Below are 25,712 nucleotides of genomic sequence, written 5' to 3' on the forward strand. Positions count from 1 at the left end.
TGGTGGCCCCGCCCCCTGATCTCCAGGCAGAGGGGAGTTGAGATTGCCCTCCGCGCCGGCAGCACAGAGGGCAATCTCAACTCCCCTCTGTCTGAAGATCAGGTGGCGGGGCCACCAGCCATGTGACCATTTTCTCCAAGGGCAACCCACTGAGTTCCACCACCTCTTTCCCCAGAAAAAAAACCCTGCTCCCAACTCAAGATCTTACTAGCATGCTGATTGTATTGTTATCTGTAGAGGACAGTGGTTGCAGAACATAAATTTCACGGTTTAATTTTTTAAACATCCCTAAAACTCCATGCTTAAGCTGGTCGCGTAATTGAAAATAAAAAGTATTTTGCAGAGAAAGTTGAAGAGATTTTTTTTAAAGCGCTCATTGTTGATGATACAGAGCTATGTGGCGGGTGCTTCTTTCCAAAGCAGGAAGCGTTCTTGGTATATATACACTGCTCCAGTGCACTTTACGTTCAGTTCCACCTGAATTCTTCAGAAGACACAACAGGGCCCTTCTTGAAAGGTAATGTAGAAAAGACTTTATTGTAAATGACAAAAAGTCTCCATATCAGTTGGTTCATATTGCAAGAAGATGCCTGCTGAAGGCTTTAAGCTTGTTTTAAAGCAATTATTTAAATCAAAATTATAATTCTGAACCATTGTGGGGGGGATTTGATGGGAAAATGGCGCTGAGGAAAGGGCATTTCATTTCCCCTGTTGTGGAGGTCAACGAACCTATTAGTGGGGCACTTAGATTGAGAGAAACGTACCATGGGGAAAGGATTAACAGTCCAATCCTATAGTGAGTTACTCCAGTCTAAGCTCATTGAAGTCAATGGAGTAACCTTCCATAGGATTACACTGGAAATATCCTTCCCCCAGCATCTCCTGATCAAAATAGCAGCCCTTTGCAATGGCTTTAAAGGAAGGGAACGGGGCTGAGTAGGGCCTTCTGCAGGTGCCACCCTGCAAAATAAGCAAACTCAATCGCTGCCTGTATACGTGCTTTCCCCATTGTGGTCCCCACCCTGCAGAATGGCCTATGTGAAGAGATTAGGAAAGCTCCCACTCTCCCAGCTTTCTGCAAACGATGCAAAACTGAATTATTCAAGAGGGCTTTTTGTATAGGAAAGAGGGGTGTAAGGAAATGATTCAGAGATGCGTTGGGAAAGGGATGGGGACTGTAGACTATATTATTGTGCACTATCTGTTGAAGTAAGTATGCTCCTACTAGGTCGTTTCCACATTGTTTAATATGCCATATTAAATTGCTTATGTATTGTTTCAGCTCTGATCAGATTTCTGCATTTTTTTCAAATGTTGGCAACCCATGCCATATTATATTGTTTATTGAATGTCCTAGTTGTTGATCATATTTGACTTACGTTGTGTAATCTGCCTTAAGTCACAGTGAGAAAGGCAGGCCAAAAATAACATAAAAGAAGGGAAAAGGCACCCAGAAATCTGACAGACACCCCTCACCATCCGTCTCAGTTTACTTTTCACAATTCCATTGAAGTATTGCAATGGAAAACATCAGGGCTTTTTTTCTGGGAAAAGAGGTGGTGGAACTCAGTGGGTTGCCCTCAGGGAAGATGGTCACATGGCTGGTGGCCCCGCCCCCTGATCGCGGCACGGAGGGCAATCAAAACTCCCCTCTGTCTGGAGATCAGGGGGCGGGGCCACCAGCCATGTGACCATTTTCAAGAGGTTCCAGAACTCCGTTCCACTGTGTTCCTGCTGAAAAAAAAAACCCTGGAAAACATCAAGATGTTTTTGAAGCAGTCCTTGCTTTTTAATGTCCAGTACAAAAAGCATATTCTCTAATTACTTCCCTGTTAAAATGTTTTAGTTCCTGCATGAAATAAGGTTGCCAACCTCAGATTTCAGAGATCAGTTCCCCTGGGGAAAAATGGCTGCTCTGTAGGGTGGACTCCATGGCATTCTATCCTCCTAGAATCTCTCTCCACTCCTAAAATCTCCAGGATTTCCTGAGTTGGCAACCCTAACATGAAAGGATTTTCTGGAGCTTTAGTGGCCCGGTTAATTTTCCAAAGGGAACTCTGACTCATCAAAGAGGCCAAGAGGGGCTTTGCTCCATATGTGACAAATCTTTAAATAATACTAATTAGAAAAGTAAGAGATCATTCATGTTTAACTTTGCATAGATTCATGTGAGCGATGGTCTCTTCTGAAAGGCCACAGTGTGGTCTGAGTCCAAGCTAACTTGAGTTTGGAAAGCTGCATTCAGCTCAAAAATTATGCTGGCACATTATATGAAAATGGTACACCATCAAAATCACCGCAAAAAGAGTACAAAAGGAAAGTGCTGGAAGGAAATGGAAAATATTGTGTGAATCTTATGCCTTAAGGAAGTGAAAGAAATTAAGATCCTTCCTAATCCTATTTGCTGGCTGTTTTTCTCCCTAGAAATGCTTCTTCTGACTGTACTCCTGCTCTTTTCTGCTGTTCTGAACCAGTCTTTAGGACAGGTATGAGCCAAATACAATATATATCAGATCTATAATGGCAAAATGTGTCAGAAATGACTTGATCAGGAACTCAGACCTCACACTTTCTGCAAATACTACTACATTCCTGACCCTTATTCTTAACTATATTCACAGAGGGTCAAACTAGACATGCCGATTTTTAAAGATTTGAGTCTTAGTTCCTCAGACCCAACTCGGGTTCCCCACAGCTGTGGAAAATAGCCATTTTTTTAAAAAAAATGAGAGCCCAAACGACTTCAGAACACTACCACAGGAGAAGGAAGAGCTCCTGCCTTCCCCACAAGCCATTTCTCCTTGTCAAAATATCATGAGGGGAAGGTATTTCCCTGTTTAGTGCTCCATATGCACAGAATACTCCATGTGAAGCAGCAAAAACAGAGACCTCCCCCTGCCCTGCTCACTATTTTGAAAAACAGCTAGAGGGGAGAGGGAAGAGCCCTCCCTCTCCCTCCCTCCTGGTGAAGATGTTCTGAGGCCATTTGGGCTGTCCTTTATTTTTAACAGCCATTCCCCATAACTGCTGTGTGGCTGCTAAGAACAGGCGTTGGGGCGCTTTAAAAACTTGCATTTCTAGTTTGACCCCGAGTCAGCAAGGTTATTTCTGGACTGAATGTCAAGCAATATATTTTTTTTATTCTTCCCTACCCCCCAAAGCTGCTATAGCATAGTGGTTAAGTGACTGGGCTCCAAGTCAACACTCTTCTGGTTCGACTCCCATTACTGCCATGAATTCTGCAGGTGGCCTTGGGTCAACCACTCCTCTCAGCCCCAGCTCCCCAGCTGTATTGCGGGGATAATGAGAATACTGACTTCCTTCATCACTCTGAGTGTGGCACTAATCTGCCCAGAAGGGCGGTATATTAGCACACTGTTGTTGTTGTTTTTGGAATCTTTTCCGCACTGAATCCTTGGACATTAGCCACAGATCCTGAGCACACTGTAGGGTTTACAGAGGCACTTTCTTGGCCACATGGTTCATGTGAGAGTCTCATGTAGTGTCCTCTGCATTGGTCCAAGCAAGCCATAGCTACATGCTCTACACTGTCTCCTAACCCTGTCAACAGTTACTTGCAGGGCTTTTTTTCTGGGGAAAGAGGTGGTGGAACTCAGTGGGTTGCCCTCGGAGAAAATGGTCACATGGCAGGTGGCCCCGCCCCCTGATCTCCAGACAGAGGGGAGTTTAGATTGCTCTACGTGCTGCTGAGCGGCGTGGAGGGCAATCTACACTCCCCTCTGTCTGGAGATCAGGGGGCGGGGCCATCTGCCATGTGACCATTTTCAAGAGGTTCCGGAACTCCATTCCCCCCCCCCCCCTGTTCCTGCTGAAAAAAAGCCCTGGTTACTTGTATCTGCAGTCTTGGTTGTGATTTGTCCATGCCGATAAATATTGTTGGAAGAGTTGCTCACCTGGGAAAGGTGCATGCCTTTCCCCAAATCAGGAAATTCCATTGCGTACTGGGGTCTCTATTTCATACTGACTGATATGAGCTGGCACCTCAGTTACTGAAATTGCTCATATGGATCCCCTGGGTTTAAATATTGTGAGCATTTGGACTAGGAGGTACAAAGCGTTCAAATGGAGCAACCAGAACACTATGAAATATCTAGATGGACGAACCAAAAGTGATTGCTCTCTTAAACTCCTGCTCATTTTCAGGAACACAGCTTGCAAATTACAGAGCTCATTTGCATCATGGTACCTCTTAAAGTAGAATCATTCATGTTCTGTACTGTCTCTGTCTGTGGGCAGAAGTAGACTGTATTTCAGCTAATCAGGGGTGAGTAGGGTAGTTGAAATAGGGAGAAATCCTTTATCTGAAGGCAGCCCTGATGTAGACAGCATCAGAGATAAAGAGTTAAACATCCTGTGATTTTAAATAGGGCTACTGCAATTTTTGCAGTTCATGTGTTCAACCACCAGTCAGGCATGGGCCTGTTTGGTTTGGCCCAAAACCACTGAAGTACCTGCCAAACATATTTGCATTGGGTTTTTGTAAAATGGCACGTTTGAAAATACAGATGGTCCAAACAGATTGCTAACCATTAATGTCGCCAAGGATAACTTTGATGAAAAGTGAATGGTATCAGTTTTTTTAAAGCCCTAGTGCTAATTTATGATTAATTTATAAGACTGATGATTTAACTGTCTATTTAAACAAATGTCTGCAGAGCAGAGCATCAGAGCTGCAAGGGGGAGGTAGAACTCTATCACACTATGTGACAAGAAGCATGCACAAAAGGCAGATTGCTACACCATACTGTTACGAAGGAATAGCTGCCTGAAACTACGGCCAAATCCACACTCACTCACCATCCGCTTATCTTGTGCAGTCGTGGCAATTGGGTTCATTCCACTACCATGCGGTGCATCATCACATTCACCCTCCCAGTGCGTCTTCATGGCGCAATCATTTCTCCACATGCAACTGAGTAAAGCGTTATAGTGGGCAGTTCCATCCTCCGCCTTCAGAACTGACAGCGCACGTCATGTCACTTCCCCCCTTTTTTTTTAAGAAAAGGTCAATTTTCCGGGATATTCCGATTTTTAAGAAATGGCAATGTACCCTGCCCCTCACCTTTGATTGGCTTATTTTTTGCTTGTCACAGACCACTTTCTAACAATTGGCTGGTTGGTATGGCGGGAAAATTTGAAATTAGATTGTCACATTAAAGGCATTGTCCGGAAATTCTGCTGCTCAGAGTGGTTTTCTGCTTTTAGCAGTTAACAACATGGATGCTCAGAGTGTGATATTTGTGATAATGGCTCAGATTGTGGTTGACATGCTTCGCAGCACAGCCACGCGACACCATGAGATGATGCATTCTGTCTTTCGCACATGGTAGAATCTCCCACCTGCGTCCTAAGCTTTCAGGACTATATTTGTTTTCCACACCTGTCGTTTACTGGAGACTATCGTTGTGGGAAATACAGGATTGCTCAGCTTGGCTCCTCGCGCTCTTAAAAATGGCAGGACACAGTAGGGAAACGGTCCCCGTGTGACATGTGCATGCTCCGGTGACCGTTTCTTTTCCCGTGCAACCCGCTGCTCACTACAGTTCGTTTACCGGTATACCAACCTTTCTGCACTGTGCACAAAAAAAAAGGCGGGGAGAAAACAGATTTCTGTCACTATCACATGGTTTGGAAGGAAGGCGCAATTGTGGCGCGGTGATGGCAGGGAACACGCGGAATGGGAAAGCGTGTGAGTATTTGCATGAACAGCGCACTGCTTGCGAAAAAGGTGCGGAAACAAAAAGGAAGTGTGGATTTGGCCTACCTACCAAACAGTGATGAACCGGTCAACAGTCAAATATACAATTCATTAAAAAATTGGTTCCCTGTTTGCAACTGGCAAGCAGGATTTGAGTCAAACCAGCACGTGTTTGAGCATCCCGAATTTCCAGTTTCCATTGATGGTGGAAAGTGCTGAATTATGGTGACCCCATAGGGGTTTCTAGGCAATAGTTGTTTAGAGTTGGTTTGCCATCCACTGCTTCTGTGTAGCAACCCTGGACTTTCTTGCTTGTTTTCCTTCCAAGTATTACCAGCGCTGACGCTGCTTAGCTTCTGAGATTGGACAAGATTGGGCTAGACTGGGACATCCATTAGGCTTCCTCAGGGCTTTTTTTCTGGGAAAAGAGGTGGTGGAACTCAGTGGGTTGCCCTCGGAGAAAATGGTCACATGGCTGGTGGCCCTGCCCCCCAATCTCCAGACAAAGGGGAGTTTAGACAAAGGCTGAGCGGCGTGGAGGGCCATCTTAACTTCCCTCTGTCTGGAGATCAGGGGGCGGGGCCACCAGCCATGTGACAATTTTCAAGAGATTCCGGAACTCCGTTCCATGGCGTTCCTGCTGAAAAAAAGCCCTGGGCTTCCTATAAAGAGTAGTGTTTTTGGGGGGGGGGGAATAAAAAAAATCTACAACATGTCTTTTTAAAAAATCTTGAGAAGGAAGAGGAGGAGGAGGAGGAGGAGGAAGAAGAAGAAGAATGGGGAAATGAAGAAGATGAGGAGGACTTAACCAAAGGGAGTGGTGTCGCCCTAGAGCTTCAGCAGGAAATTGTGGACAGACACAATGAAATTAGGAGAAATGTGGAGCCAACTGCCAGCAATATGCTGAAGATGGTAAGATAAAACGTACAGATTCAATGCTGGATTTTCTTTCACAATGATCAGTTGTCTCAAATATTCACTTAACTTCCATCCCAGGCCCTTTAATTATAGTCATCTTTCTATTCCCCGTGGCCAAGTTTGCTCTTCTTTACCATCTAGAATTGGAGCAATTTAGTGACTGCAACAGCCAATACTTAGGAACAGAGTAGGTTCAAACGGTACCTGGAAGCTCTTCTGCTGTCCCAGGCCCTCTGTGACAGATTGGTGGCCGAGCGAATCACTGCCCCTGGTTTCTTTAATGCAATTGCCACAGTTTTGCTTAGTGCATTTATGATGTTCCCTCATCCTTAAACAGCAGAAATGGCACCAGTTGTTTTTTTAAAAATCAAGAATAACTAACCAGTTTATTTATTTTAGAGGGGAAGTTCAGTTAAAATCAGGGGTTGAAAATTTCTGAGGCAATTGACTGAATATATTGATTATATATATTGATTCTGAGGTAAATATCTAGGTAAGTCTATCTGAGGTAAAATCAAAACACGCAGTCTTCAGTTCTTATGCTCTTCGTGGATACTTAAAGGTTTATGTTTTGAGGTTGTGGTTCCTTTGTTTTTCCCCAATTACTCTAGATACTTTCTTTTAGTATTCTCCTTCTCTTTTGGAGTTAGGAATGCTGGTACCCACTTCTAGTACCCCAATCCCCTTCTTTTCTACTAAATAATTCCAAATGTAGTAGCTGGCAGAACAGGTAGAAGAGATTAGCTGCCATTGCCTCAACCATAAGCCTGGCAGAACATCTCCATTTTACAGGTCCTGCGGAATTGCAATAAATCCCGCAGGACGTGAATCTCAATTGGGAGAATGTTCCGCCAGGTTGGCACCAGGGCTGAAAAAGCTCTGGCTCTTTGGGCTGGGGATGTTCGTCAGAGGAATGCAAAGTCCTCTGAGGGACATACGGGGAGAGACAATCCTGTAGATATGTTGGTCCCTGTCTGCTTAGGGCTTTAAACCAGAACCTTGAATTTGATCCAAAATTCAATTGGGAGCCAGTGCAGCTGACACAGCACCTGATGTGTATGTGCTTTGAAAGGGGTTCCCGTAAGGACATGCACCACCACATTCTGAACTAGCTGCAGTATCTAGATCAGTCTCAAGGGCGGCCCTGTGTATAGCAAGTTACAGTAGTCCAACCTGGAGGTGACTGTCGCAGGAATCACTGTAGCCAAGTCATGGGAGGAGAGATAGGAAACAAGCTAAATTTCAGTTCCTACAATTTGTATTATCCATAAGGTTACGGTAGCAAACCCCTACAACTGTCTCCTCAGAAAAAAAGTCTCATATGTCTCCTTCCATTGCCATCGTCTGCCAGCAGGTGAAGACCATTTTGTTTTGTTCCGCATTCCCTCAGTGATCCCTTCTTCCTGCCCAGTGTTTTAATTGCTGCTTTTTCTGCTTTGGATGTGTATTTTAGCTCTTGTTTTTATTCTTTTAATGATGTTTGTGTTTTTATCTATGCTTTTAATTTTTTAGCTGCCTTGGTGGCCCATACGAGGGCAAGAAAGGTGGGGTCTTAATTTTGTAAATAAATAAGCAGGAAAACTGACTGTGCTAATTCTTTGTCCTCTTTGGGCATAACTATACAATATGACAAAATATGTCGGGTCCCTGGTGTAGGACTGAACTTGCAGTCAGACATATATTGGGGAAACCCGCCTTTAGAGAATTTATTTGCTCTGTGCTGTGAGGAAGGACTGTAGAGGGGGGAGGAGAGCGAGAAGGAGTTTCCGGTTTCATGTAGTTTGGCCCTTTTGTGAAAGGGAAAAAAATTGGCATTAGGGTGTAAACACTGATGAGAATACGTTCTTGGTTTCCTGACTTCCAACCAGACAATGGTCATGAAATAGGCAGAACTAAGCATTTTAAGATAACACTGCTTTCAGTAAGAAAGGCATATTGAATGTTCTCACACAGCAGCCAATACGAAATGGAAGAGTTTATATTTGGCGGGAGCATGCATGACAAATGTATCAAATCTGCCATGATGTAAGTGTAATGTTATGTTCATTTTTTCACTTTCCTGAGATATGGAATGAGACAATTGGTGTGAGTTCTAGAAAATGGGCCGATCAATGTCAGCCAGCCAGCAGTCCCATGGAAGACCGAACGTTTGATGGTAAGTGAAGTGATATGATAAGACTAGTAACAAAGCCCATTGTGGGGAAAAATACAATGGGCTCTAGAAAGGGGAGGGTGAACAGGCAAGCATTCCCTCCTCCTTTGTCACTGATCCCAGCTTCATGAAAGCAGGGGGCGGGGAACATGGCCACCTCCTCTGCACCTTATCCTGGCTGAGTGAAGGGGGGTGGGCATTGCCCCCTGCTCTTTGCCTGATCCTGCCCAGGTGAATGGGGAGCGGGCATTGCCACCTGCTCCACGCTTCATCCTGGCCACATGAAGGGGAGATGGGCATTGTCACCTGCTACATGCCTGATCCTGGCTGGGTGAAGTGGGGGTGGGCTTTGCCACCTGCTCCACTCAATGATGCCAGCTGGGTAAAGAAGGGATGGGCATTGCCATCTGCTCCATGCTGGATTCTGGCAGGTTGAACGGGATGGGAGGGGTGGGCATTGCCTCCTGCTCCATGCTTGATCCAGACTGGGTGAAGGGGGGCAAGCACTGCCTCATGCTCCACTCCTGATCTTGGCTGGGTGAAGGAGGCGGGCATTGTCACCTTTCCCTTGCCTGATCCCGGCAGGTGAAGGGGAGTGGGCATTGCCAACTGCCCCATTCCTGATCCCTGCCGGGTGAAGTTGGGGGTCTGCATTACCTCCTGCTCTGCATCTGATCCAGGCTGGGTGAAAGGGGATAGGCACTGCTTCATGCTCCACTCCTGATTCCAACTGCGTGAAGGGGGCGGGCACTGTCACCTGCTCCTTGCCTGATTCTGGCTGGGGGACAGGGGCGAGCATTGCCACCTGTTCCACTTCTGATCCTGGCTAGGGGAATGGGGAAGGCATTGCCACCACCTCCACACCTGATTCCAGCTTGGTGAAGGCGGAGGCAGGCATTGACATCTGCTTTGGTCCTGATGCCACTTGGGTGAAGGCAAGTTGTGGTCATTATCACCTGCTCCACTCTTGATCTCTGCTGGGTGAAGGCATTGTCACTTGCTTTGCTCCTGATCCAAGCTGGGTGAAGAAGGGATGGGCATTTTCATCTGCTTCTGTCCTGATCCCAGCTGGGTGATGGCAGTGGGCAGGCATTGCACCTACTCCTCTCCTGATTCCAGCTGTGTAAAGGTGGAGGGCGGTTATTGCCCCCTGCTCCATGTCTGATCCCAGCTAGGTAAAGGGCAGGCAGGCATTGCCACCTGCTTTGCTCCTCATCCCAGCTGGTAGAAGGAGCTTGAGGAACTTCAGGGTTAACTCCTCCGCTCCAGATCCCAGCTGAGTGAAGGCAGGGGTTGGGCATTGCTACCTTCTTCACTCCTGATCCCAGCTGGAGGAAGGGCAGGCGGGCATTGCTGCCTGCTCCACTCCTGATCCCAGCTGGGTGAAGGTGGAGGGCAGGCATCGTCACCTGCTCTTTTCTTGATCACAGCTGGGTGAAGGCGGGGGCAGGCATTGCCACCTGCTTCACTCCTGATCCCAGCTAGGTGAAGGTGGGAGTTGGGAATTGCCATCTTCTTTGCTCCTGATCCCAGCTGGGTGAAGGGCAGGCAGGCAGGCATTGCCACCTGCTCTGCTCCTGATCCCACAACGAAAAAAAGGGCTGCTCCTGGACATGTGATAATTAGCTTAGTAAATGTATTTGAAAATACTTTAATACTTATAACAGATAACTAGTCTTTTCTTTATAAATTGTGGCTTCCGTGGGGTTTCCTCTCTTTTCCACACTGCTCCTGATCCCAGCTGCTTGAAAACAGGGGGAAGACATTGCCACCTGCTCCACTCCTGATCCCAGCTGAGTGAACATGGAGGGCTGGCACTGATACCTGTTTCTCTCCTGATCCCAGCTGGGTGATTGCAGGGGGCAGGCATTGCCCCCTATCTGCCCCGATCCCAGCTGGGTGAAGACGGAGAGCAGGTATTGCCACCTGATCTGCTCCTGATCCCAGCCAGGTGAAGGTGGGAGGCGGGTATTGCCACCTGCTGCGCTCTGGATCCCAGCTGGGTGAAGGCAGGGGCGGGCATTGTCGCCTGCTCCACGCCTGATCCCGGCCTGGGCTTTCTGCCGTGGCGTGCTCTCTGGAGACCTGGCTGCCTCATCTGGGCTTCCCTCCACAGCAGTGCCCTCTGGTGGCGCACCAGGTTAAGAAGTGAGTTGTCTTGAATATGCTTAACCTTTTATATAGTAGGATGCACCATACAGATACAGAACAGGGAACCAGGCAAGAATCTTTGATACCTGGGCCGATTCCACACAGCTTACCTGAAGCTGGGACGTGGCGCAACGTTACGGATCATGCTGGAAAAAACGCGAAAGATCACGTTTTCTCGCACGAGTTTTGCACGATGTCGCAAAATATGTCGTGTGTCTTCAAGCATGTGCTTCTTACACAGCCAAACTACATGTCATATATAGGATATCCAGGACTGACAGCGCAATCCTATGGAGAGTTTCTCCAGGCAAAGTACATTGATCACCCTACATTTTCTTTTTTCTTCTTTTTAGAGCCACTATGGCATAGTGGTTAAGTAGTTAGGCTGTGAGTCAACACTCTGCTGGTTCAAATCCCATTACTGCCATGAACTCAGCAGGTGGCCTGGGGTAAGCTACTCCTCTCATCCCCAGCTCCCCAGCAGTCTTGTGGGGATAATAATGTTGTACAAAATTCAGTACCTTATACTCTTAGTCCAGTTTAGCAAAAGAGAACATGTTGAAGTCCAATGAGGGAGATAAAAACAGGCCTTTATTCCTTATAAGCAAGGAAGAATAATACAGTTACCAGGATAGAAGGCCCCTTGAACTGAGCAGTTCTTCAGAGCTGTGATACAATTGCACAGAGTTTTATACCTTTGGGTTAATTACAATATTGGGGACCTCATTGGTCCATACAAGTGACCACCCTAATGACCTGGTGGTCTCACATTGGCAGAACAATTCTGGACGTCATTACAATGTGCATATTTCCCAATTAACATTGCTTATCACTTCAGAAATATTGCTTATCATTTTCAAAAACATCTCCTTCCCCTGTCCTTTTCCTATTCATACAGTTATTGTCAGTTCCTTCCCCATGAAAAGTGTATCGCTTACCAAGGGTGCCTTGACTGTCATGTTTGCAATGTTCTGTACTTCGTAATCATTAGACAAACAATCTTTCCTTTGTGTGTAGTCACATGCTGTTGGGGAGTGATGAATGATCTCTCCCCTCTTTGAGATATGTTTGAAGCTACTTGAGCACCCCATCTCTGATGCCTGAATGTCGAGGGAGGACCTCAAGACCTTTTATTCTGCTGAGTTGTTTTTGATCAGCCGTCCTCGTTACCCCCTTTCCTGCATCCCAGTTATAATTCCTTCTCTGTCTTGCTTCACATCAGAGTTCAGCTAATGTTCTCTTGTCCCTCAAAGTAACTTTCTTTGGTTCATCTTGAAGCTGGTTTCTCTCTGCTCACCACTACAGCTACTTTTAGCATGATTAACTCAGAAGGGGAGATGAGGATGAGGTGCTGGTTGTCAGACTATGGCATTCCAGTTGGCTAGAGTCAACCTTCCTCCCTTCTGCAAGAAGACAAGGTCTTTTGATTTCAAAAGGTTTTATTAGAAAGGCAGCATTCAGGCCCAGGTGTCCACATTCCAGGACCAAGCAGATCCTGGCTGAGCAAAGCTTTGTTAGGAATGAGATACAAAACAAAAGTTGTTACACATCAAACTCTCAGAGCCCAGCCTCCCCTCAGAGTTCACAGAGCAGGAAACTTCTCGGTGGGAATGCTGGCCAGCCAAGGATGGCTGAGAAGAGAACAGATAAGATGCAGTATCCTCTCCCATGGAAACGGCTCCTGGCATCCCACGGGCCTAGAGAGAGAGGAAGACTAAACAACTACAGAAATAAGTATGGCGTTACTCAGGTTGCATTTCTCTAGAATAACAGACTCTGACACTGGTTAAGTTCTGTTATTTTGTCTATGATGAGTTGATCCCACACTCTAGAGAACCAATGAGTCATTGATGGTAATGTTCAGGGCTTTTTTTCTGGGAAAAGAGGTGGTGGAACTCAGTGGGTTGCCCTTGGAGAGACAGAGGGGAGTTTAGATTGCCCTCTGTGCTGCTTGGCGGCGCAGAGGGCAATCTAAGCTCCCCTCTGTCTGGAGATCAGGGGGCGGGGCCACCAGCCATGTGACCATTTTTAAGAGGTGCTAGAACTCCGTTCCACCACGTTCCTGCTGAAAAAAAGCCCTGGTAATGTTTGTTTCTTCCAGAAATAGGCTATTGAAGATTTTGCTATAGTTAACCAGTTATTGATTAAATCCTTTTGTGAAGGTGGAATATTTAGATCAAAATCCATTTTTAAAGAGTGCCCAATGTTAGTATTCTTTCAAATTCCATTTTTATTTCTTATTACCAGATTATTCCCTAATAACATAGTCACTTACATGTTGCAACTGAAAATATTGATAAATTGGAGGACTTTCTCCATCTATTATCTCTGTAATTTCTTCACAGGATAAAAAAGACCATCTTTTATAAAATCCTCCAGATTGATTAATGTTGCTTCTTCCCTTGGTTAAAATATCACCCGACACAGATGCATTCATAAATTGCTTATTGTAAAAAATGGATGGAAGTGATGAAACTCTGAGACCCAACATTGATTTAAGTTTTTTTTCCCAAACAGCAAGAGAGGCCAATATTTAGATCTTTCCTACAATCAAAGAGGACTTTTTAATGAGAGTTCCAAAACTGATTCCATAACTAACATTGCTTCTCCCACTTATGAACCAGTCACTCAACTCTGGCAATTTACCTGCTTTATAACATAATCTGATATTCTGGTTGTCTACTGTTTTTATCATTAGTTTATATAGAGTGTTACTAAACTTCCTAGGCAGTTTATTAAATCATAGAGATGTTTGAATTAGTTGTGCCATATATCTAAAATTGACTACTTAACCACACTGCTATGTTCATATGTTTTTTAAAAAATGTATTCTGGGTAACATTTCAGTTTCATCACAATCTTACCCAAGTATGAAATAAATAAATTATCCCATAGTCTTAAATCTTGCTGTATCTCTTCCACCAATTTCTACTGATTATTATCAGGCAGTGATTCTAACTCTTTCACCATCTAGATCCCCAAATATAAAACCAGTCCTTAATCCATGCGGAAGATGCACACATTTCAGGGCTGTTTTCACACGTCTTTAAAATAGCACAAAAGTCACTGAATACTGGCAGCTTCATCACACGTCATCCCGTCATGATGCCGTTTTCGTGGCAACCTCGTAACTGCTTGCACCCAGGTGACCTCAGAAATCACACTGCGAAGCTGCCAGCATTCAATGAGTCTTGTGCTATTTTAAAGACATGTGAAAATGGCCTGGGTTGGATCTAGTCAGTTTTTTCACTCAGTGTTCCACAAGTCCCCTCCTTATTACAACTCTCATCCTATATCACTTTTGCACACGTGGATCCCCAATATAGCCTTCTTTTGTGATCAAATTTCTACAGAGATGCAAGTACTTAAAGAATTTGAGCATGATTTTGAGTATGAACAGTAACAATAAACAGTAAACAGTAAATTTCTGCTTTTGAAGGTGTGCTGTGTGGACAGAGTATATTCCAATCAAATCAAGTCGTATCCTGGTTAGAAGTAATCAACTACTGGTACGGTCAAAGACATGTTTTCAAGTATGGAGTTGGGGCTCTTGACCCCCTTAAAAGCATTTACGGCTATACACAGGTATGAATCTCCACCATAATCTGGAAAGTAATACAAAACACTGCTAATATCTAAATATACTCTATTTACCTATCCAATTTTATCCATTTTAGAATAAAATGTCCTATTGAGGACACCCTCAAGCTTCTCTCCTCCTTTTAGTGGGGGAAAAAATACTTTCCGCAAATTTAGTCTAGTCTAGAAGACGGCCCCCTACCTTGACACAGCTGATCTGGCCATCTGGATCCATGCTGCGGTAACATTGAGACTTGACTACTGTAACACACTGTGCATAGGTCTCCCCTCTAAGTTAACTTAGAGATTCCAGTTGGTGCAGAATACCGCAGCTTGGCTATTATCAGGAGCTAGGAGGATCATGAATATTGTGCTCATCCTACAGTACCTTCATTGGCTACCTATCAGTTACTGAGCCCTATCTACAGGACCACCTCTGTCTCTATATTCCACCATGGCCGCTTTGCTCATCTGAACAGGGCCTTCTGCAGGTGCCACCTTGCACATGGGTAAAATCAACTGCTACCTGTACATGTGCATTCTCTGTAGTGACCTCGGTTATTGGATTTCTGCTGGTTTTTAAATCTTTGCAGATTTGCATGTATATACCCATGTCCTCGAAAATGTCCTTGAAATTTGCTGTACTAACTCACACTGTATTGTCTGCCTTGAGTCTCAGTGAGAAAGGCAGACTATAAATAATGTAAATATAAATCCAAGCCAAGCCAAGCCACACAGTCGCGTCCAACCCTCGGCTACTCTGTAGATCATCCCCCTCCAGGCCTTTCTGTCCTATAGCGCGTTGAGAGAGATCCACAGAGTCTCGCAGTGAAGTTTTTACAGGGTAGTTCACCATTGCTTTCCCCAACCCAACACACTTAGCCGTACGACAGCCACGAATGGTAAGTCATACGTTGCCACCCCATTGGCACTTTGAGCCGGTGTGGGATAAGGGGGGTAAATATAAATAACGTAATATAAATAAATAAAACACCTCTGAACTTGTAAGGTGGGAAATCCTGAGCTGCCATGCTATTTCTGGGATAGTCCATACAACCTTCTGAAAAATCTTGTATTATCTCTATGCTATGGGAAGCCATCCACATCCAGCAGAAACTATATTCTGGTTTGGATTCTAGCTGGGATGGAACACTCTCCTATCCCTATTATCTAGACATGGCATCCACTGGTGGCTAGGGGTGGGCAGACAACTCAAGGCCACCTTTTTTGTGCGAGCAATAACTTGACACTCAGGAGTTCCTCCCTTTCCATCTCTGTCTCTCAGCAATGAAATTAACTGGACCAGATGTAATCCAGTCAAGTCAATGTCAACACATTAAGACTAACTATATGTTGCATAATTACAGCACATAACATAACATGCAGATGATGCCCCATTACTGGCAGAATATAGTGAAGACTTGAAATGACTACTGAGGAAGGTTAAAGGAGAAAGCGCCAAAGCAAGATAACAGCTGAATATCAAGAAGACAAAAGCAATGATGACGGAGGAGTTACACAATTTTAAAGCTGACAATGAGGAAATTGAAATTGTCCAAGATTTTCTATTTCTTGGTTCAGTCATCAACCAACCGGGCGACTGTAATGAGGAGATCAGAAGAAGATTGAGACATGGAAGAGCAGCTGTGAGGGAGCTAGAGAAGATCCCTAAAGATTAAGATGTCTCTCTGGGAACCAAGATCAAGATAATCCAAACAATAGTATTCCCCGTTACGATGTATGGGTGTGAAAGCTGGACAGTGAAGAAAGCTGACAGGAAGAAAATTGATTCATTTGAAATGTGGTGCTGGAGGAGAGTTTTGCGGATACCATGGATTGCCAAAAAGATAAATAAGTGGCTACTAGATCAAATCAAGCCTGAATTCTCCCTAGAAGCTAAAATGACAAAACTGAGGCTATCGTACTTTGGTCACATCATGAGAAGATTCTCTGGAAAAGTCAATAATGCTAGGAAAAGTGGAAGGCAGTAGGAAAAGAGGAAGATTTAAAACGAGATGGCTTAATAAAAGAAGCGATGTCCTCCAGTTTGCAAGATCTGAGCAAGTCTGTTAATGATAGGATGTTTTAGAGGTCTTTCATTCATAGAGGCTGTCGTCACACGGCCATAAATTTAGTGCCAAAGTAGCACCATCTCCCGCTGAATGCTCACCTTATTCCGGCTCTCTTGCGATTTTGCCATTCTCCCCAATTCACGCTTTGTGACTCTTTATGTTGACTTTATCCACTTCCATGTGAATGCCCTGGATCGACTATGAATGCTTTGCAACACCAAAATGCTCACTCTCCCTGATCATCTGTCTCACCAAACACTGATTCTACTGCCCTACGCTCCCACAAGCCCCAGCGCGACCTGCAATTAAGCCTCAAAGTAATTTTTTTTAAAAAAAACCGTCAGCCTTATAGCGCTATAGCGCTATAACACTATTCTGCCATGGGCGGGAAACCTCTGCTACCTATCACAGTTGGCTTTTGGGTTGGCCCAGCACAACATTGGTATAATAGAAGAGTGATGTAGCGCAAAATATGAGAATTTTTTTTTTAGAAAGGGGCGGGATTTTTAGGGCCCCATTTCTGGAAGCACTTTGACTGACCATCGAATTGCACTTTTCCCTTTTAATGTGACTGATTGGAAGTGCAAGCAGTCGACAAAAGATGGGAGAATCCGTTCTAATAACGATAACAGAAGAAACAATTTCTAGTGCAAAACTGATGAAATAAGGGCCCGTGTGATGACGGCCAGGGTCACCATTAGACATGGGCACGAACAGAAAAAAACCTGAACATGGTGTTCGTTGTTCATTGCCATCCACAAACAACGAACAATGAACACTGACGAACATGATCCTGTCACGAATATGTTCGTTGTTTGTGGGGGCCAGCAGGCTCTCCTCCAGCCATCAAGATCCCTACTGCACCACTCCCAGAAACCCTACCTGAGCAGGCAGCAGGAAAGGTACCAATAATAAATAATAGCTTGGCCCCAGAACCTGGCAGCAGCCCTGGAACCTGAAGGGGTAGATCCCTATCCCACTACACACAAAGAAAATGCAAGCTCCAATGCACTCACCCTGTCTCTCTAACAGCAGCTCTCTCTCCCTGAAAGCCAGAGCTGGGAGCCCCCCTACCCCCTGGTCTTTTCCTCTGGTAACAAATTTGGAGCTTCAGTCCACACTTGGAAGGAAGACCTGCCTATCAAGCAAAATTGGGCTTAAATTGGGGTTTCCAGGGCAACAGCAGGAGTTCAGACAGAGTTCAGACAATCCCTGCCTGAGTTGCCAAGGGAATTGATTGCAGGTGTCAGACTGTCTGTACAATTTAAATCATTCACTAGAGATGGTAGTAAGGTGCTCCCATTCAGCTTGAAACTCACTTTGTATGGGAGATGTTTCATATAAATGCCGGAAAATATAAAATGTGAATATGCTACCATTTGAATTATAAAAGGACACTTGCTAGGAAGTCAGAATTACTACCGTGAAATGTATGAAAAGGATTATAGTGTGTTACAAAATTTGTTTTATATGGGTGATGAAGGTTCCTGCTTCCCTGAAGCCAATTGAACCACAAATTGTCTTTTTAAACAGTCAAGACTTCACTCTCCATCAAAATGCACCCCCAATTTAATTGTGGGTTTCTCCCATTCATAGGCTGTTTGGTATCGCTCATACCAGATTGGATGCGCCGTTTCTTATTGTCTGCTGAATGAGTACTCTTTCCACTATGTCTGCCAATATTGCCCTACGTAAGTATAATTTCTTAACAATATATTCTTAATCCACCCTGCTCCAGAGCCACAGGGAGATGTTAGACATTCAGCAACCATTAAAAAAAAACTTATGACTATTTACTGCAAAGTAACTTTTGAGGGCTCCAGGGCCCTTTTCACACTACTTACCTGTTCCCGGAACGTTGCGAAACATCGCGCAAAAAACGCGGAAGATAGCGACTTCTCACGAGAGTTTTGCGTGACATCGCACAAAACTCTCATGAGAAGATGCTATCTTCCGCGTTTTTTGCGCAGTGTTTTGCAACGTTCCGGGAGCAGGTAAGTAGTGTGAAAAGGCTCCAGATGATTGAGTAAGCCACAGCTACAACAGGGCCTAGCAAGCATTGGGAGCTTTGACTCTTGAAAGCTCATATCCTGGAAATCTAGCTAGTCTTTAAGGTGCTACTGGACCCTGCTCTTGCATATTTATAGAAACGTTTTCAACTTTACTAAACCTTGACACACTTTTACCATGTAGTTGTTTTAAGTTTTGTATTAGTTGTGTTAGTATTACAAGTGTTAACCTTTTTTGTTCTTACAAATCACCCAGTGGTCTTTATTCTATTCTATTCTATTCTATTCTATTCTATTCTATTCTATTCTAATAAATTCTATTTATTTCCGTTGGCTTCAGTTTGAAACACATTTTGAGTAATCACTTCTGTTTCTTCATTCAACTGGGATAAAATTTCAGGGACTGTGCCCCATACCCAAGGCATCTTCCTTCCCAAATTTCAGGTAGATAGGAAACAATATCTGACCTTTATGAGCAGTTATAATTCTCACTTGAAGAGTAGGAAGGAGGAGAATAGAGGAGATTAGGGCTTTTTTTCTGGGAAAAGAGGTGGTGGAACTCAGTGGGTTGCCCTTGGAGAAAATGGTCACATGGCTGGTGGCCCTGCCCCCTGATCTCCAGACAGAGGGGAGTTTAGATTGCCCTCCGTGCCGCGGCAATCTAAACTCCACTCTGTCTGGAGATCAGGGGGAGGGGCCAGCAGCCATGTGACCATTGTCAAGAGGTTCTGGAACTCTGTTCTGCCGCGTTCCAGCTGAAAAAAAGCCCTGGAGGAGATATCTGGTAACCCAAGGAAGCAGGTGGGCAAAATCTGGAGGATTTTCACATATATGAGCCCACCTATTTTAAGCATTAAAGCCCTGGGTGAGGTCTATCTTTGTACAAGAACAGAGAATGCAGGTGAGGGCAATTTAAAACTTCCTCTTCCCTGAGTGTATCTTGCTAGACTCAAATGCTTGAAATATTGTTGTAGTCAGATTCTGATACCTGAAGTTAAATTGACCAGGAGAAAAATGCATTCTTGACTTTCATTGAAAAATAGTAGCCTATTTTATGTTTCAAAATGCAAATCATGTACAGTATTTTGCAGGTGGTAGGTAGGTGGCCTAAGTTTTTTCTTGTCCAAGGAAATCATCTGACCTGAAGCTGTTTTTACGGAATATTAGAGAAATGGTTGCGAGACCTAAGATCTGTCCTCCCACCTAGTCTTTCATATCTCCTCTGCTATGTTTCTCTGTCTTCCCCTTCTGTTACAGTTCAGCCCCATTGATTTGCAATGGAGAGATTAATGTTCCATTTCTTGTTTGCCACTGGGTGAAAAACTAAAGCAATAGAGCATGATAGAAGCAGGTTCCCAACTCTGGAAAGCAGAAATAATTTTTTTTCAACACTTCACATTCAGGGGAAAAAATTAATAAATAAAAAATAACATCGTAGGTCAGACAGCCCAAAAGATACTAAAAGCAAGTGTTAAATGAATGCAACTGTCAAACAGATTTCTCTTTGGTAAACGATTTAATGGGGCGAGGAAGCAAGGCTTATCAACTATTAAAGAACCCCCCATATCAATAAAAATTTAAAGGTGCCTCTCTGGCTCGTATTCTGAACTCTATCACTTTAGACTGTGGGTGGGGGTTGTATTTTTTTAATTTAGATTTTATTCAAAAATGTTTTAATTTTACAGTCATTAACAATTAATAAACAAATAAACATTAAGCAGATTTAAAACATCTGAATATGTAATTGTTGTCTCCTTAACATTAATATAGCAATGTGAATGAAGTAGTATACAATACTTACAAACTATTTACAGATGTACAACTATACAGTAGGGGTGTGCAAAGGCACACTGTTTCGGGATTCTCGTTTCGGGTATACCTGAAACGAGAATCTGTTTCGGCAACAGCTAAATCCGAAATGGCAAGCCGTTTCGGATTTAGCAGTTCTGGTATTGTTTCGGGTTGTTTCGGGTTTTTCAATGGGAAAATGCCTCTGTCTTCCTGGACGCCTGGGAGAGGCATTTTTTCCACTGAATCAAGCCAAAATTGGTGGGGACCTTCCTCTAACTCCTCTCTAACAACTCCCCAAGTTTCAGACCGATTGGACTTTGGGGGGCCATGTTATGGCCCCCCAAACCAGGTCCCCCTATCCTCGCCTAAAAAAGGGAAACATGAACGTATTTTTAGCTTGCTGCTGCTAATCTTCTTCATTATTTCCTATGGGGAAAAAATGAAGAGGCAGGCTTGTCTTGCCAGGGGTGGCATTTTGCATGCAAAATGCCCCCCAACCATCAGGGGCCCTTCTACCAACTTTCCTCCCACCCCCCACCAAGGCTCAGCCTGCTCCCACTTGGGTGGGCCATTTCATGGCCTCCCCAAGTAGGTGCTCTTTTCTCCCCCAATTCCACCTGGGGGAGACTTGTCTTGCCAGGGGTGGCATTTTGCATGCAAAATGCCCTCCAACCCTCAGGGGCCCTTCTCCCACCTCTACTCCCACCCCCCACCAAGGATCAGCCTGCTCCCACTTGGGGGGGCCATTTCATGGCCTCCCCAAGTAGGTGCTCTCAGCCCCCAAAGTCCACCCCCTACAGCCCCACACAAACCCAATTCCCCCCCAGCTGCAATGATTTTTTAAAAACTTTATTTTGTGTTGTTCGTGTTTTATTCTTTGTTGTGCAGTTGGTTCCCATCATAGGGAACAATGGGGCTGGCTGGCCAGCCATCTCTGTAGGTGGTGGGGGAATTTGAGGGAGGGTGTCTGTGGTTCAGGTGCTCTTTCACAGGGACAAGCTGGCACTCAGAAGTGTGCCCACCATTGTGGCACCCCTGGGCTGTGCAGAATTGCCCAGGGAAAGAGAGTTTAGAAGTTCCCAGCATAGGGGACAAAGGGAGAGGGCTGGCCTTTGCCAGCCTGTTCCTGGGGTTATGGGTGTGGGGCTGCTGGGGGTGGATTTGGGTCTGTGAGGGGCTAATGTGGGGATTTGGGTCTGTGTGTGGCAGCTGGGGTGGAATTGGGTTTGTGTGGGGCTGTAGGGGGTGGACTTTGGGGGCTGAGAGCACCTACTTGGGGAGGCCATGAAATGCCCCCCCCAAGTGGGAGCTGGCTGATCCTTGGTGGGGGGTGGGAGTAGAGGTGGGAGAAGGGCCCCTGAGGGTTGGGGGGCATTTTGCATGCAAAATGCCACCCCTGGCAAGACAAGCCTGCCTCTTCATTTTTCCCCCATAAGAAATAATGAAGAAGATTAGCAGCAGCAAGCTAAAAATACGTTCATGTTTCCCTTTTTTAGGCGAGGATAGGGGGACCTGGTTTGGGGGGCCATAACATGTCCCCCCAAAGTCCAATCGGTCTGAAACTTGTGGGGTTGTTAGAGAGGAGTTAGAGGAAGGTCTCCACCAATTGTGGCTTGATTTAGTGGGAAAATGCCTCCTCCAGGCGTCCGGGAAGACTGAAGCATTTTCCCATTGAAAAACCCGAAACAACCCGAAACGTTTCGGAAATCGCTGTTTCGGATTACCCGAAACGTTTCGGGTTTTCTGAAACGTTTTGGGGGAACCCGAAACAACCCAAAACAGGTTGTTTTGGGTTTTTTTCGGGTATCATATACCCGAATTGCACACCCCTACTATACAGTATTCGAAGAAAAAAATTCAAAGATATTCCAGCCTTTGATAGTATTCCATTCTGGGGATGTTTGGTTTGTGGATTCATTATTAGTCAGATATTCCAAAACTGGAAGCCATTACTCCAAGAAATGGGAGTTATATTTTTGTTGTTCCATTTGGGCTATTTGATTTGCCAGCTGTCCCATAATCTATCTTTCCAATTTGTAACTGTGGGCAAAGAGACCAGTTTTGTGTAGTGGTTAAGAGCACGGAACTCTAATCTGGAGAGCCGGGTTTGATTCCCCAATCCTCCGTTGGGTGACCTTGGGCTAGTCACAGCTCTCTCAGAGCTCTCGCAGCCCCAGCCACCTCACAAGGTTTTTTGTTGTGGGGATAATAATGGCATACTTTGTAAACCGCTCCGAGTGGGCATTAAGTTGTCCTGAAGGGCAGTATATAAATCAAATGTTGTTGTTGTTGTTATTATTATTATTTGTTTCCATTTGAAAGCAATAACTGATTGGGCTATTGATAGTAAGGTTGAAATAAGATTGATTTTTGTTCTTGGTATGGAAGGATCTGACCAAAGATTCAGCTATATAACCTCGGATGTTTTAGGTACCACATACCCTGTGATGGCTTCTATTGTTTTGATTACATTCTCCCAGAAGTTTTTTATTTGTTTACAGTACCACCAGCAGTGCATAAACACATTGCTTTCAACATGCAGGAGAGCTAGTTTTGCTTATATGATGTAATTTAACAAGTGTCAGATACCAGCGCATAAGAATTTTGACTGTTTGCATTTTTGATTGCCCACCCTGCCCCCAAAAGCACTATAATGGTGATGGCAGTGCTGTTCCTTCCTCTCTAAAGTGCTAATTTTCCACAAGGGTAGAGTCTTTTATGTAACAAATAAAGATGGACACAAATTCTGAAATGTGCGGTTCATGGTTTATTGCATTTCATGAACCACGAACCATGAACTTTCACAAACTTGCCCCAATTCGAAAACTGGTTTGTTTGGTTCATGGAAATGTCACTTTTGGGTCTGCAGCAAGCCCATCCACCATTGCCTAGGAAACTGATTGATTGGCACCAGGCTGTCTGCAGTGACGAACCGAAATATGAACCAAATGAACCAAGCTAAAATTTGTCATGGTTCGTGAGAAATGAGCTTCCACGAATTTCCTGTTCGTGAACCACAAACCAGCTTGGCTCATTATGAACTTTGGTTTGTATTTTGGTTTATGCCTGCCTCTATTAACAAATGCGATTTCCCACCAACAGTTTTCAGCTAAAGCAATGTGTAGGCTGGCTTGTTCTCTGCTGCAATTGTAGGCAAGAAAATCCTTTCTTGCTGCAAGGGAATAACATTTTACAACAAATTTTTAAGTGATTTGAGCTTAGCCAGCAGCAACACTATCAACCAACACTACCTCTCCTTTAAGAACTATGTTTGGATGATAAATTGTACTTCATTGGCTGTGGTTTCAGAGGGAACATAGCACACCAAGTAGCAACACCCTACAAAGAAGGCCCATCTTGTGGAGACTGCCCTAAGAACTGCGAGGATAAACTCTGCAGTAAGTTACTTACTCTTGATATAATCAACTCTTCTGCATAATGTTAATCCTCTCCTCAGCTATCTAATAGATTTAGCAAAAAACGAACAAAAGGTTCCTAGCAGTAAATAAAAGTAAGATCTCTGTCCTCCAGAGCAAGTGGAGGCCAGCAAATATTGCTGATCAATAAGGATAAAACATGTATTGTCGAAGGCTTTCACGGCCGGAGAACGATGGTTGTTGTGGGTTTTCCGGGCTGTATTGCCGTGGTCTTGGCATTGTAGTTCCTGACGTTTCGCCAGCAGCTGTGGCTGGCATCTTCAGAGGTGCAGCACCAAAAGACAGAGATCTCTCAGTGTCACAGTCTCAGCTGACAGCTGATCTCTGTCTTCTGGCGAAACGTCAGGAACTACAATGCCAAGACCACGGCAATACAGCCCGGAAAACCCACAACAACCAAGGATAAAACAGCTTAACTGTAGATTTACTAGCATGCTGTGAAATAAGAAGGAGGATAAATAACATTTAAATCCTGGATAGGTTTTTGTCTTTCACTTTTAACTTTGTTTTGCTTTCTCTTCTTTCAGCCAACCCCTGCCCATATATGGATCAGGCTGGACATTGTGATCAACTGAAAAAATTTGTTGGCTGTAAAACGGCTAATAAGAATGGGCATTGCAAAGCCACCTGCAGATGCAAAAACAAAATTAAATAATATGTAAATCAATTTCACATCACAAGACCAACCTTGGATCACAGTTCCTAACTGAAGTGGATGTCAATTCAGTATTAAAGGCAATTTCCATTTTTGCTCTACAGTGGTTGACATTTAGCTTTCTATTCTATTCTAGTCAAAAAGCACACTTCCAGAAATTATTTGTAAAGAACATAACGTGGTATGAGATAACAGAATGGACCCTGGTTTGTTTAGACCTGTTTGATGCACAAACCTTGATTACTTTATCAGATATACAAAACAGACCACAGTTTTGTGCATAAACCTTGATTAGTTGGCTCCTTCCTGCCTCCCAGCAGAATCCCTGAATGCTATCCCAAGTGCTTTTGCTATTGCACGCTGCTGACCAACTTTAGCAAATAGAAAGGAAGCAAAAATTAAGACTCCTGAGAGATCTTCAGGCCACACTCTGCACAGCCAATGGCCCGCAATACTGTAGCATCAGCTGCATATATCTGGGATATAAGGGGTGGTCAAGGGTGCTCTGTTTTACTTGCAAAGACTTGGAATTCACCTGGGATCTGGGCAAGTGGTATGTAGGAAGGGGAGAAGCTGGAACAGGGGTCTGTGGTTAAATCTTGAAGATGTTCCTCACCCATTCATGTGGGAAATACAATTGGCCATCCCATCTTATCCCACCTTCTGTGCCTCTTCTGTTTGCTCAAACATTCTGTACCAACAGGTATTATTGGCCTGGATAGATGGTTTGGGAGTTTCTGGCAGGGGTTGTAAGTTGTGATCACACTGTTAGCTGAAGTGGTCTCCTTTCATAAATATGATTTGTGGGGGAATTAGCTAGCAAGGAAGTAACTGGAATCTATCACCTTTGTATACCAGGTCCCTTCCTACAATAAGACAAGCGAGTCTGGTTCTTAATATAAAACCATAACTTTTATTAAACACAAGAACTTCATGCACATACACGCCAATTACTGGGGAAAATACACACACACACACACACACACACACACACAGAGAGAGAGAGAGAGAGAGAGAGAGAGAGAGAGAGAGAGAGAGAGAGAGAGAGAGAGAGAGTCCTAGAGAATGTAGCCAGAAATTGGGGATAGCGAGTAAATATATCTACCTATCCTGGAGAAGGGGGTCCAGTCCATGAAGGAAGAGAGTAGCTTTGAACGCCAGCATCCTCAGCCAAGAGAGTAAGATGTTTAGGGAAGTGACCCTAAGGGCCAGAAAGCTTGCACGATTTG

General features: G+C 44.4%; 1 protein-coding gene across 1 annotated transcript; it reads left to right on the top strand.

The window, feature by feature from the left end:
• Positions 1 to 483: 483 nt before the first annotated feature.
• Positions 484 to 24,584, top strand: LOC129323880 (serotriflin-like). Its single transcript, XM_054970670.1, has 9 exons — positions 484 to 517; positions 2,425 to 2,486; positions 6,458 to 6,469; positions 6,503 to 6,631; positions 8,702 to 8,792; positions 14,380 to 14,525; positions 18,188 to 18,282; positions 23,701 to 23,789; positions 24,356 to 24,584. The coding sequence occupies exons 2-9, from the start codon at positions 2,427 to 2,429 to the stop codon at positions 24,481 to 24,483; spliced, it is 750 nt and encodes a 249-aa protein (XP_054826645.1). The 5' UTR covers positions 484 to 517; positions 2,425 to 2,426; the 3' UTR covers positions 24,484 to 24,584.
• The last annotated feature ends 1,128 nt before the right edge of the window (positions 24,585 to 25,712 follow it).

This window comes from Eublepharis macularius, chromosome 1, assembly GCF_028583425.1.
Source record: "Eublepharis macularius isolate TG4126 chromosome 1, MPM_Emac_v1.0, whole genome shotgun sequence".
NCBI classification, from domain to species: domain Eukaryota; kingdom Metazoa; phylum Chordata; class Lepidosauria; order Squamata; family Eublepharidae; genus Eublepharis; species Eublepharis macularius.

Bases quoted from the DNA above. Each gene is read 5' to 3' on its own strand.
- LOC129323880 (XM_054970670.1), top strand. From the start codon at position 2,427: ATGCTTCTTCTGACTGTACTCCTGCTCTTTTCTGCTGTTCTGAACCAG. The intron at 6,632-8,701 runs GTAAGATAAAAC...CACTTTCCTGAG, and splicing joins CCAGCAATATGCTGAAGATG to ATATGGAATGAGACAATTGG. The intron at 8,793-14,379 runs GTAAGTGAAGTG...CTGCTTTTGAAG, and splicing joins GGAAGACCGAACGTTTGATG to GTGTGCTGTGTGGACAGAGT.